Source organism: Phacochoerus africanus, chromosome 6, assembly GCF_016906955.1.
Source record: "Phacochoerus africanus isolate WHEZ1 chromosome 6, ROS_Pafr_v1, whole genome shotgun sequence".
Taxonomy (NCBI): domain Eukaryota; kingdom Metazoa; phylum Chordata; class Mammalia; order Artiodactyla; family Suidae; genus Phacochoerus; species Phacochoerus africanus.
Genome location: NC_062549.1, coordinates 63,512,769 through 63,526,419, shown reverse-complemented (window position 1 = coordinate 63,526,419; position 13,651 = coordinate 63,512,769). Strand labels below are relative to the sequence as shown.

The 13,651-nt window shown below is 39.9% G+C and overlaps 1 protein-coding gene across 1 annotated transcript in view; it reads left to right on the top strand.

Annotated features, from left to right (window-relative positions):
• The window catches only part of LOC125129253 (potassium voltage-gated channel subfamily B member 2-like), a 28,788-nt gene extending 16,933 nt beyond the window's left edge, over positions 1-11,855 (top strand). The window contains exon 2 of the mRNA XM_047783761.1: positions 10,934-11,855. Within this exon, the coding sequence (XP_047639717.1) occupies positions 11,038-11,622 (585 nt within the window). The 5' untranslated portion in view covers positions 10,934-11,037 and the 3' untranslated portion in view covers positions 11,623-11,855. The remainder of the gene's footprint in view (positions 1-10,933) is intronic.
• Positions 11,856-13,651: the final 1,796 nt, after the last annotated feature.

The window sequence follows — 13,651 nt, the reverse complement described above, 5'->3', positions numbered from 1 at the left end:
ACACATGTTAAATGGAGAAAGGGGGCAGGGGCGTGGGGAGGAATATTTATAAAGTGTCATACACAGATGGATGCTTAATAAATGCTGTTTAATGATCCTCACTGATGACAAGGGCAGATGGAAAACATTCATAAGGGAATGTGGAGATGGATGTTTATAGTCCAATGAACCCCTTCTTTTTCTACTTAATGCACAGGGGGGAAAAAGCAAGCATACAATTTCTTGGGACACATTCTGATTTTTTTAAATTAGTGCCATTAATGAAGGCTCCCATTGATTTGTTAGGAACTTTTTGTTCATGCTAGAATGTAGAACACATTATTTTGAGTATTCACAGTCAAGGAAGGAGCGAAATACCAGTGGATGTGGCTACACTGAGGATAATGTGAATCAGGGCAGTCATCTGCTTTTGAGTCTCGAGAGGTGGCCACCTATTCATTGCGATTTGAAAACATTAGGGAAGATTTCTGCCTTTCACCCTAAGTTATTTTCCCACCCCCCCAAACTGCTCTGCTTGTATGTCCATTACCATAGGGTCATTCCTTTGATTAAAGTTTGCCCCCTTTTATAGCTTTTGTATAACAACACTTTATGTTACTTAGAAGATCATCATTGAAGGGTATAAGCTCATCTTTTGGAAAATAAAAAGTTTAGACTCACTAACTTTGATTCTTTTCTTTGTCCTTTTATTGGTAGAAATTCTATGATATTGGCTTTTCTGACTCAGATATTTTTTCTTGGGAGTTAAGTGTAAGCTGAGAAATTAAAAATTCACTTTTGCTAAATTGTAAGCTTAAGAAATTGACAAGAGTGAACTTTTTTCCTGGGTTTTTCATCCGCCCAGTGGAATATGTAGATGGGTTGTAGTCACACAGAAATCTTGTAGGACCATGATATTTCAGGGATCGAAGGTACCTTGGAGTCAGTCTTGTCCATCTCTCAGCACAGCAGGTGGGCACCGGGGGGCTGCTGGAACCTTACCAGGCCCAGGAGTGTCTTAAGGCAGTAATTATTAGAGAGTCTTACTTGTTTATCACTTGTTCCCTACATGGTTCCATAAAATCCAGCTCTTATTTTGAACTCAGGCCTTAGTAAACAAGCAAATTAGGGTGGACAGAACTTCTGAACAAATCAGAAATCACCATAATAAATTGATTCTGGCTTGATGTTAACCAAAACGTATGACCACCACCACCACCACCCCTGCCAAAAAAAAAGGATAGTCGTGCTTTGAAATGCATTGGTCACTCATTTATTCATTCTTTCAGGTAGTCCACAAACGTTTGCATCCCAAAGATGCAGCTATGGATAAAAGATACTAATCACTTTTAAGAACTCACAGCCAGGAGGGTATTTTCAATGAGAGTTCACATGGCATCTTCTTCTCTGTTGTAGCTTTTATAACCATTGTCATTGATTGCTTGTGCATGTTTGTTGGTAGCCTGTTTATCTACCTTCCCTAGAATGTAAGCTCCAGGAGTTCCCAACATGGCTCATTGGAAATGAATCTGACTAGCATCCATGAGGATGCAGTTTCAATCCCTGGCCATACTCATGAGCGGTGGTCTAGATCGTAGACATGACTCGGATCTGGCTTTGCTGTGGCTGTGGTGTAGGCCAGTGGCTACAGCTCCAATTTGATCCCTAGCCTGGGAATCACCACATGCCAAGAGTGTGGCCCTAAAAAGAACAAAATTAAAAATTAAAGAAAAAAAAGAATGTAAGCTCCTTGGTGTCAGAGATTGCACCTTAAGCAGAGTAAAGGGTCAGAGATATTTGCTGAATGAATGAATAGGAAAGGAGTCTAAGTGAATCATTGTGATACAATGAGAAAAGCATTGTAATAGACAGGACAAGAGATGAATTCTCCCTAAACAAGATATTTGTTCTTGACTTTCAATGGCAAGTAAGAGTTTATCAGATGGGGGATGTGAAAAGGAGCATTGCATATGTGAAAGTCATGTTGAATCGGGGGAGTGGCAGATAATATGACATAGCTGGAAGAGAGGAAAATAGTCAACAAATGTTAAGTAAAATGGTTATTACTTTTTCATTCACATAGTATTTATTGTGTGTCTATTGTATGCTTGGCACCTGAGATACAATGATAAATAAGATCAGACTTGATCCCTGACCTCAAGGATCTTAGACTGTGGTGGAGAAAATGGGTATTTTTTTTTTTTCTTAAGGCCACACCTGCGGCGTATGGAAGTTCCTAGGCCAGGGGTTGGATCTGAGCTGCAGCTACTGGCCTATGCCACAGCCATACCAACACTGGATCCGAGCCACATCTGGGAGTTTCACCACAGCTTGTGGCAGCACCAGATTCTTAACCAACTGAGCGAGGCCAGGGATCAAACTCACGTCTTCAAGGAGACAGGGTCAGGTGCCCAACCCACTGAGCCACAATGGGAACTCCAAGAGGATGGGTATTAATCAAATAATCAAAATACTCCTCCTAACGAATTTAAAACTGCTGTTATGACAAGTGCTCCAGGTGGAGGTACCTAGCTATATCCAAGTTCTTAAAATAAGGGGATTAGTGCATAGTCACGGAAGTCAGGTGGTACTCAGATGTGATCCTTGAGTTGCTATCTGGAAGGGAAGAGGGGAGAAAATAGAAGCTCTGCCAATTCCCTGAGACAGAAGGCAAATGGCACATGTAAAGTAATGAAAGCAAAAGTGAGAACAGAGAGAGAGGGAGAGGGAGGGAGGTATTGAACTGTAGAGATAAGTAGAGGACAAACCTTGTCTTGCAGTCTTTGTTTAGTTCTCTGTCTGCCCTGACCCTGGAAAGCACGGAAGCCTCTTCTGCAAGAGACAGCCAGGATCTGCTAGTGTTTGGGTTGCAGTGTGCAGAAATGACAGGAGGAGTCCAGAGCTGAAGGAAGTACTTGTCCTAAATGCTGGCCCTAGGGAAGGAGAGTCAAGGAAAGAACCATTCTATGAAGTGCATCTCTCTAGAAGAACACAGTCAAGTTGCCTGACCGTCACTTTCTAAAGAAACAAGTGATATACAAGAAAGAACACATCTCAGCGTAGTGTCATTTGAATCCAATGTTTTGACATAGAGGGTAGACAAAGAAATAAAAGTTTTTTAGAACTTTGCCTGGAAGGTGGAAAGTAAAAAATGATGAGCTGGGGTGTAATGGAAAGAGGCTTATGAAGGCATCTGTAGATCTGGGTCTGGGTCCAAGTTCAGCAACTATGAGGGAGAGAGGTCAGGCAAATCATGTGACCTCAGTGGCTCTCACTTGTGAAAGCTGTAAATAGGGAAATTGGACCAGATCTTATCTAAGCTCTTTTCTGGTACGTGCAGTGATTCTAGTCTCCAAACACAGGGTTATCTAAAACTGGGTATAATGTTTAAGTTATATAGAGATTGATCTCAAATCAGACTCAGTATTTGAGCTTTTCATAAAAACTCCGTTGCCTACAATGTGTTTGATTACAGAGAAGTAAGGGACCAGAATATAATTGAAAAATATATTTTTACTATTAAACAGAGCCCTAAGAAATACCCCTTGTCAGAAATCTTACTGCTGAACGTTCCAGACCAAGCATTGCATAATCCAAAATCTGATTTTATTGGAAGAAACCTAAAAAATTTTCAAATCCTAGCCAAGCTTCATGAACATTTTTACTTGGTTTCATAGAGACTAAATCTAACTCAGGCCACACAATGAGACGGAATATGAAATTTAAGCCAGTCACCCAAACAGAAGGTTGTATCATACATATAGAACCCCAGGCAGGTGTTCCCCTCATGGCTCAGTGGTTAACGAATCCGACTAGGAACCATGAGGTTGTAGGCTTGATTCCTGGCCTCGCTCAGTGGGTTAAGGATCCAGCGTTGCCTTGAGCTGTGGTGTAGGTCACAGACGCTGCTCAGATCTTGCGTTGCTGTGGCCTGGGAAGCTTCATATGTTGCAGGTGTGGCCCTAGAAAAGACAGAAAAAAAAAAAAAAAAAAAAAAAGAACCCCAGGCAGCCACCCACTGAAGTTTGTAATTTCTTTTATTGAGATGTTACAGGGTGGCCCAGCTTCATTCCCCCTTCCTTTCAGTTTCTCTTGTTATGTTGCCTTTTTTATTTTTCTCATCACCTTTCATCTTTATTTATCCCCTGCATCCCATTGTGACTCTGGGAAGACTTGTGCAAAAAGAGACATTTAAAAGAACAAGTCTTCTTTTAAAAGAGCCACATAAAGGGCACTTTATCGTCATAGTAGAAAATCTTCCACCAGCTGAATGGCTGAAGGAACATATAAAGGTTTGAGCCTTTTTGGGTGGGTTTTGAAACAGACTGAAAATTCCAAGCCACAACTATACCTTGTAGTTGATAAAGTTCTAAGATGTATTCTAACAGTTGTTTATATTTTTTAGGATAGAGAAGGATTTTTCATGAGCTATGTCTTGTAAAAAGCCATTTTTTTTTCCTAAAGGCAAATCTAATGTTTTACTCTCATTATAGCAAAGGCATATATAGGAGCTAATTCTTTAAATAGTTCTCTCTTATGCTGAAGAAAATTCATATGATGTGTCTAAATAAAATAGTTTATTTATAAATTTGGTTAGTTGGAGACATTGATGATATGGAAAGATGCTCATATTACACATCCTACTTATTGTCTCTTCTTGCAACAAGATGCTTCCTTTGACCACTGAAAGCAGAGCTTTTAGGATTGCTTTTGAGCATATCTAAAAAAAGCATCGGTTATATCAAGGATAAAAGTCCTGGAATTTTTTTTTTTTTTTTAACTAAGGAGTAAATAGTTGTGCTAAAATCAAGGAACATATCAATATTAGTGGCTTTTGATTACAGAAAAGAAATGATACTTCTACCTCTCTGAGGACAAGGGCAATGTTTCAGTTATTACCAGAATTTGATATCTTAAAAACAATAAAGAGTACGAAATTCATTCGTATTTCTGGCCATGTTCTAAAGTAATTCAGCAGGTTTGTTGAATTTCTTAGGCTAGCTGAAAGTTTCCAGGACCTTACTTTAAAATACTACCAATCCATCTTTCTCAAATAAATCCGATTTGTTTTTAACTTGTTATAAATTTATTGGTATTCATTAGTAATTTCTGGAGGTGCTTTTAAAAATTTCAGCGAGTACTAATTTTTTTAAGCACTGCTTACATTTCAGCTAACAGTACGGTGCTTTTCTCTCCAGATAGCTACTGTAAATAATCTTTGTGACTCTCTGAAACAGAAATAGCTGTTACACAAAAGATGCATTTACTATTTAATACCCTACATGAAAATTTAAGAAAATGCTTTAGGACTATACATAGCGTGATTTAGACTAAAGGTCTTGGAGCTGCTTGTTTGCAAATGTGTGCTCAGTGCGTACCAGCAATGCAGAAACAAAATTCTACCATCACTCAGGTCTTTGGAAAGATTTGTTTTTCATCTTCACGGAATCACACATGGGATTTATCCTGCCTTTGCTACAGTAAGGAAGTGTCAAGTAAATGAATGACATAATGGTAGTATTTTTGAGAATACAGTAAAAAAAAACAAAACAAAAAAAACCTCCCGCCCCACCACCACTTGCCTGCCTCAGACCTAGAGTTTCAAGCTGTAATTACGTTGCCAAGATCAGAAAGTTGTGTTTTGTCAGGTTTGGCCCTGAACGAGTGGCAACATAATTCCATACTGCTAGTAGGAGCCTGGTGCAGCTGTGCAAAAGGAGAATGTTTGTTGTTGTTTATTGTTTAAAGAGTCGCTTTTTTTCTCTAACTGACTAATGAAGGGATGTTTAGTACATTTTGCACTGGCTGATTGTCACAAGCGTACTTCCAATTGATCGAACGGTGAAAGAAACCAGCAAACTGCCAAAAGAAAAGATTCACTGAGATTCTGCCCTTGACATAAAAATGCTTCATTTATAGCTCTTCATGTATCTAAATCTCCACAGTTTGAACGTGGAATTATTACGTTTTATATTAAGCTTATGTACGAAATTGAATTACATGATTGATTCTCATGTGTAACATTTCCACAGTTTGAACATAGAATTATTACATCTTATATTAAGCTTATATTACTAAATTGAATTACATGATTGATTCTCACGGGGATAAAATGATTATGGTAGACATAATTTCACATATACAACTAAATGTGAGAAAACATAGCATCATATCCACTTTAATTATGAAAATTAAAAGCATAAATTTTGCAGGTTCTCAAGAGTGGCAAGACGCAGTGTCTAAACCCAGTGGAAACCGGCAGATTCATTGTTAGAAGTAAAATTAATATGGCAGAAAAGAACATAGATTCAAAAGGGAAAGTTAAAAACACTAAATAAAATGAATGAAACTTTTATGATGTTCTGAATGTAGTCTGTTTCAAGCCCTGATAAATATTAAAGGGTTCTTGAAATGAAATAGTGAACTCTCTTCTTAAGAAACTAGACATGAAAAAATGTTGTCCTGGACTCTGAGGCTACTATGTTATGTTTTCTATCTAAAGAAAGGCCAGTGATTGGAGGGAGTGGATGGTAACGGCCACAAAATCATTGTGAGAGGGAAGAAAAATCAACCAAGTGTCAGGAATCAAAAAATTGTTGGCATGGGGGAGTTCCTGTTGTGGCTCAGCTGAAATGAATCAGGCTAGTATCCATGAGGATGCAGGTTCGATCCTTGGCCTCACTCAGTGGGTTAAGGATCTGGCGTTGAGCTATGGTGTAGGTTGCAGATGTGGCTCAGATCTCAAGTTGCTGTGGCTGAGGTGTAGGCTGGCAGCTATAGCTCTGATTTGACCCCTAGCCTGGAAACTTCCACATGCCATGGGTGCGACCCTAGAAAAAAGTAGCCATGGAAATGCCGTGGTTTGATGCATGAAGAAGCGGAAGTCTGACCAGAAAGATGAGGGAGTTACAAGAGGGCAGCCCTACTGGACCCCAGAGTCATGAGCTTCAAAGCAGAGCCTCTTTTACGATCTCCTACAACCTCCCATAGAAAGCAACCCACTTTAGATGTTTTTCTCTTCTTCTGAAGTGAGACATGGTAATTTCAGCTCAGGAGGTTCTCTTATTAAGGATATAGAAAAATTCATGCGGTACGGACAAGTTTGAAAATATATGGTTTGGTTTTGTGGTTGGTTAAGAAGCGGTGGGGATAGAAAGATCTAAAGAATAGGATAGGAAGAGAGGGAGAGGAATGGATCTGAGATAAGCCATGTGTGGGAAAATAGGGACAGGAAAGTGGGAGAGAAAAACCACAGAGCAAGAGAGAAAAAGGAAGAATGGCAGGGGGGCAGGTAGACAGAAAAGCTGAGTTTCTAAGGGACTCTCGAGCAGGGCTTATGCTTTGCACTTGACCTGAATAACAAGACAGGCTTACAAATGTGACTTGTGTTTTACAACTATACTGAAAACCTAATGCACTCTCTGAACACTCATCACATCTCTTCACCTGCTCGAGAACTTATACCCTTGAACTTCTACTCTTTACCAGGTCACAGGCAGAATATTTTGCCCAGAGAGAATAAAAAAATATTCACCAGGAGTTCCCGTCGTGGCGCAGTGGTTAACGAATCTGACTAGGAACCATGAGGTTGCGGGTTCGGTCCCTGCCCTTGCTCAGTGGGTTAATGATCCGGCGTTGCCGTGAGCTGTGCTGTAGGTTGCAGACGCGGCTCGGATCCCGCGTTGCTGTGGCTCTGGCGTAGGCTGGTGGCTACAGCTCCGATTAGACCCCTAGCTTGGGAACCTCCATATGCTGCGGGAGCGGCCCAAGAAATAGCAACAACAACAACAACAACAATAACAACAACAACAAAAGACAAAAAAATATATATATATATTCACCAGAGTAACAATAATCAGAACAAATTATCTGTAAATCTTAAGAAAAATCAGATCAACAGGCTACATTCACTCATTCTAAGTTTCTCTACTCCTGCTTTGAAAAGAAAGGGCATTGGATTTCAGGCTGTCTTTGATTGTGGCATTTGTAATCAACACTGAATTTCTTAGAATAGAAAGTTGTTGATTAGTAAAGAAGATACCGGGAAATTTGAGCCTTATGACCCACCTCTACTCACTTGGGACACATAATCTACAAAAAGAGGAATTCACTATAAGTCATGAGTATGAAATTATTTAAGATAAATGTACCAATAACATTCAGGCTTTTAGGGATTACTTTTACAAGAAAGAAAGTCACACTAAACCTTTGACCATAAACATGACATGTTTGTATTGCCTTGGAGTTTGCACTTACTGTTCCTGGAAAACTTCCTATCTGATACTATAATCAGTTCAAAGACCATTCATCTTCTTCACCTTTGTATAAGTCATGAGAGTCCGAAAAGAGTAAATTCATTTTTTGTCCATTTGTAACCAAATTAAAAATGGATTAGCTGTCTTGTTTTTTATTATTCATGTGGACTCTTCACAATTTATATGGATTGCCGAGGTATCATTGAACCTGAAACCAAGTTTATTTGATGGGAGAACAAGACATTAACATTCACCACTGGAATTGCCCATCTCTGATATTTTCAGCTGTTTTTCTGGATCCTAATGTTACTGTGCCCTTGTGCACACACTCTGTGTGTATTCATGTGTGAGCGTGTGTCTCTGTGTGTGTGTGTGTGGTCTGTTGTCATCTGAAGACAAAATTAGGACATGATCCTCCGTGGCATCAAAGACACATGTTATGAGGTACCTGTTATGTGTAAGTACAGTGCTCAGTAGAGAAAAAATGGGACCAATCACTACTGGCTTTATAGGCTTACAATCCACTAGAGAGGACTGAACATATGCATAAGGAAGAGAACTTAAATGCCAGCATTTATTTAATAGACACCAGTGTAGCTTTTCATCATAGTTTTCATTCAGTCGCTTGGAAGCTAAACTTAAAGGAGAAATAAGAGTTTTCTGGTTCTATTCAGATTTACTTCCCTGTAGTGAGCCCTTGACATAAACTATCTCACTTAATTGTCTTAGCACTGCCTAGAAAGTAGATACTATTATCCTCATTTTATAGATTAAGAAATTGAGACTTAGAGAATTTAAGGTATTTGACCAATTATTGTAATTCTTCTTTATTGTCAAAATAGGCATTTTTGTCATCTGCAGTGAAAGTGTCTATGTATATGCTTTCAATATTTCTGTAACTGTGTAGTTGAAAAAACTCCCAATTCAAGTGTATTTATTAGCCATGATTGAAATACTTCTTTTAGAGTCCATCTACATTTTTTTCATAAATTGAACTTATTTTCATTTGAGAGGATACTTGGCTTCCAGATGGAGAAATAAATTTAACCTACAGGAGTGGAGAAGCCAAAGACATGCAGAAATTGGTGTGTATCTTAAAAGAGAGTTCTAATTATAAGGACTTTTTAAATCCCAAAGATTTTCCCTTTGGTGTAAGCCATTGACTGCATGAAACATGGTGTTTTACATTAAAAGTGGTATTTGGGATGAATTGCTTGACGCTCCATGGTTTTCTGCAAAAAAGTTATAAGGGAAGATCAAATAAGATGATTGCTGCTGCAGGTCAGAAGAATAGCTCAAGAAGAGGGAATTTTAGAGCATCATGTCTTAAAGAATTAGTACACAGGAGAAAAGGGCTGTGGGGCAAAGAATGCAAACACACACATTCTGACACATACTCTGCACACACAAACATATATGCACACGATATGTAAACATAGCACATTTTAGACAGTGATCCAAATAACTACATTGATGCATTTTTCTGGCCATAGATATTAGCCCTTCTAGATGTTTTGTCAGGTTTCTTGTAGAAAACAATTAAAGTATTGACTAATTATTTAACATTTATTAAACACTCACAATATATATAAGCACTGGGCTTGGTGATAAAGATATAACAGAGAGGATAGTCTTCATCTTTAAGAGCTTCCAGCATCGTTGGGAAAGGTGTTATGGCAGTGGTACGATGAAATAGAAGAGATATTCACAGTTTCATGAACTTAGAAGATGTGTATCATGGAGGGCTTTCTGGAGGAGGTGACATCTGAGTTAAGTCTTGAACAACAAGCGGCAGTTAGTCGAAAGGAAATGAGAAAGGTGGAGGCCCTTCCAAGGACCTAGTGTGAACAAGGGCCAGGAGCTTGAAATAGAATATGTATAGTCTGGGGTTGCTATAATATATTGACGGTGGAGGGTTGAGAGGTGAAGATGGAGAGGTAAGTTAGATCTGGTAGGGCTCATTGGACTTCTGGTAACAGTGAGCCTTTGTAGGGTTTAAAGATGGTAAGGTCAAATTTGTTTCTCAGCAGATCATTCTAGTAGCTATGCAGAGAAAGGTATTTACCTAGACAAAACCAGAGCTCAGGATCTAATTTAACATGCTCTTGTAGAAATGTAGGTAGAGATGCTGAGGCTTTGAACCAGCACAATGGTTCAGAGCAACAGGACTGGGTAATGAGGGCTGAGAGCTTAAGCAATGCTTGGGAGGTAAAGTTGGTTAAGAAAGACCTGGGCTTTTTTGGATATGGACAGATGGATCAGGATTTCTCAGAGCTGATGGCTCTGTGTGGGCGTGCAGAGGACTGTAAATCTGAGAAGTTTACAGGAACTGGTGGGGCTGGTTGGAGGTGTGGTCAGTTTAGTTTAAGGTGTCTGTGGTTCATCTAGGAAGAATTTGATCAGCAAAGAGAAAGTTTAGTCTCCACCTTGAAAAAGAGGTCTCTGGTGACAACTTCAGGAACTGTCAACCTCTAGGTGTATAAAACTAATTACATAGCTTCTTCTGTGTAGTAAGTCCACGGTGTTGTCTTTTTCTCCTTTGACCTTAAAACTAAGATGAACATCTCTGTCAATTCACAGTAACTGATATTATACCTCCTGGTTGTGGGCATTTATGAACAACAGAGTGATCCCATAGGATAGGAAATGCTTTAGGAAAAATGCAAGTAACCGAAGACTCTGTTGTTACCTTCTTCCAGGTGCACCCGTGGAAATGCGCACCTCACAGAGACACTGCTTGAGGTGACCTTCCCGTGGCTCATTCTTTTGGGGACCTTGACTCTGCGACTTTGTTCGGTCCAAAATGGCAGAGAAAGCCCCCCCTGGCTTAAACAGGAAGACGTCAAGGTCGACGCTTTCCCTTCCGCCAGAACCGGTGGACATCATTAGGAGCAAAACGTGCTCCCGCCGTGTGAAAATCAACGTGGGGGGCCTCAACCACGAGGTCCTGTGGCGAACGCTGGACCGCCTGCCCAGGACCCGCCTGGGGAAGCTGCGGGACTGTAACACGCACGAGAGCCTCCTGGAGGTGTGCGACGACTACAATCTGAACGAGAACGAGTATTTCTTTGATCGCCATCCGGGAGCCTTCACTTCCATTTTAAATTTCTACCGGACGGGGAAACTCCACATGATGGAGGAGATGTGCGCTCTCTCTTTCGGCCAAGAGCTCGACTACTGGGGGATCGATGAGATCTACTTAGAGTCCTGCTGCCAAGCCCGGTATCATCAAAAGAAGGAGCAGATGAATGAAGAGCTGCGGCGGGAGGCGGAAACCATGCGAGAGCGGGAGGGCGAAGAGTTTGATAACACCTGCTGCCCGGAAAAGAGGAAGAAACTCTGGGACCTGCTGGAGAAACCCAACTCCTCCGTGGCTGCAAAGGTATGAAAGGCAGAGCGATGCGTTCCTGCGCGTGGTTGGAAAAGGCGGTGCCTTATTCTAGAGAATGTGGTTTGCTTCGTTTAAGTTGCTTCGGAGGTAGGACAGAACACACTGTGGCTATGCGGTGAGATAGCCTTTCCAAGATCTTGTGCGGTCCAGTTGAATTATTCTTCCTGTCAAGGCATGCAATGGCATCACTTTCCTAGGTGTTATTATTATGTAGGCGCAGGCCGAGGCCACAGGGCGTCGAAGGGTTCTGGCTACCCTGGAGCTCTATGGGGTTGGTGACTTGGAGGGTGAAGAGAAGGCACCAGCTCAGATCCATCAGGCGTGGAGTCTTGCAGAAAAGTCTGGGCTCCATCCCAAGTAGAAGCAAGGTGTTTCCTTGAAGGTGGAGGGAGTGCCTCCTTGCCTGGTTCTCTGCGGGTGCAGGGAGGGACTGGAGAGTGTGGTCCCGGGTAGTTCAGTGGACTGGGCGCCCCCCACAGGAGGAAGGAACTATAAGGGATGAATCAGTGTCTGGAGTGCATCCATTTACTCGTCTTGTGAGGTCTCTGCTGATGGTGATGTTTCTGTCTGTTGGTGTCTGATTTGTCCATGATGAAGGTATGACCATATCTCTGAGTTAATGAAGTGCGTGCCAAAAATGAAGGTCAATTCATATTTTTCTATCAGGCCTGCATACATCTAAATCTCAGAGTAAACTCTTTTGCCACCAATTTCAATATTTAATTCAACTGCATGACTGTTTATCTAATTTTATTTTGAGCTTTGAAGCTTAGCACAAATTGGTTTTCATCCCGTATATTTGGTTCTTTATTTTGGTAATAATTATAAGTAAAAAGCCAAAAGAGTCAACTTTAGCTGCAGAAGCATAGTGTTTTGTGCAGAGCAGATGAAGATGGAAAACAGAGTAGGGAAAAAAGTGTGTTATCCTGGATTACTTACTGTTTTTTCAATTATCTTTTCTTATAAACCATAAAGATTACAGAAATGTAATTGACTATATGTGCCTTTTGACTGGAAATCAAAATTCTACATGATCGTTTACAACACATAAAGAATGTAAATAATCAGCTGAATGCAAATGATCATAAAACTGCTCCTTGCATGGATTGATATATCTAGTTTTGCATATTGTGACTTCTAAAGGCATTTTGCTTTCCGGCCAGGATGTGGAACTAAGTGAAATAAAATGTTATTTCTGCTGTTCCTAATGAAGAAATGCACCTTTGTGGCAAATGGAAGATTTCAACTAGGTCTTTCCATAGTTATGAATAATTTGCTTACTTTTGTTTTATCTGTAAGAAAGAAAGAGATGTGGGTTTTGGTTGAGGAGAGTTATTGCTCTTTCCAGTGTCAAGCATTTAAGTTACACATTTGAGTTACTGCTAAAAATATGGAGTGAATTTTGAAGCTACATAAGATAAACTCTGGGTCTCAGGGAGTATTTTCAGTGTCAAATGAACTCTTTCAAGCTTTTAGGCAATTGAGGAATAAATCATTGTTCCATCAGATGTTTTAGAGGGAGTTTAGCCAAATATGTAAAAATAAGCAGCTAAATCAAAGGAAATTTGAAAGGTTAATATGATTTATTTGCTTTTAACAACATTATGAGCACAGATCTAAAATTAAGTACTGATATAAAAAAAATTTAAATATATACTTTTTTTTCTGAAGAATTTCTGGTAAGGAATAGATCAATGATTTCATTTCCCAGATGAGGAAGTTCATTTAATCTCTAAATTTTAGACACAGAGCCATCCCTTGATCTCTAAGGTGATATGGGTAACGGCCTATTGTAATACACCACTCTATCCCCCTATACTTCAGACAGGGTATTTAAACTTGCTTCAAATTATGTGCACATGGATAACATATCTACTTACAAACTATACCCAGCAGCCAAGGACATTGGTTTTAGATTTGGAAATTTTTATGTAGTTATAAATAATACATTTGGTTCCAAATTATTAATCAAGCTACACGGATCTTTGCTAACCTTAAGTAGTTTCTCTACTAAGTTTTCATAAAG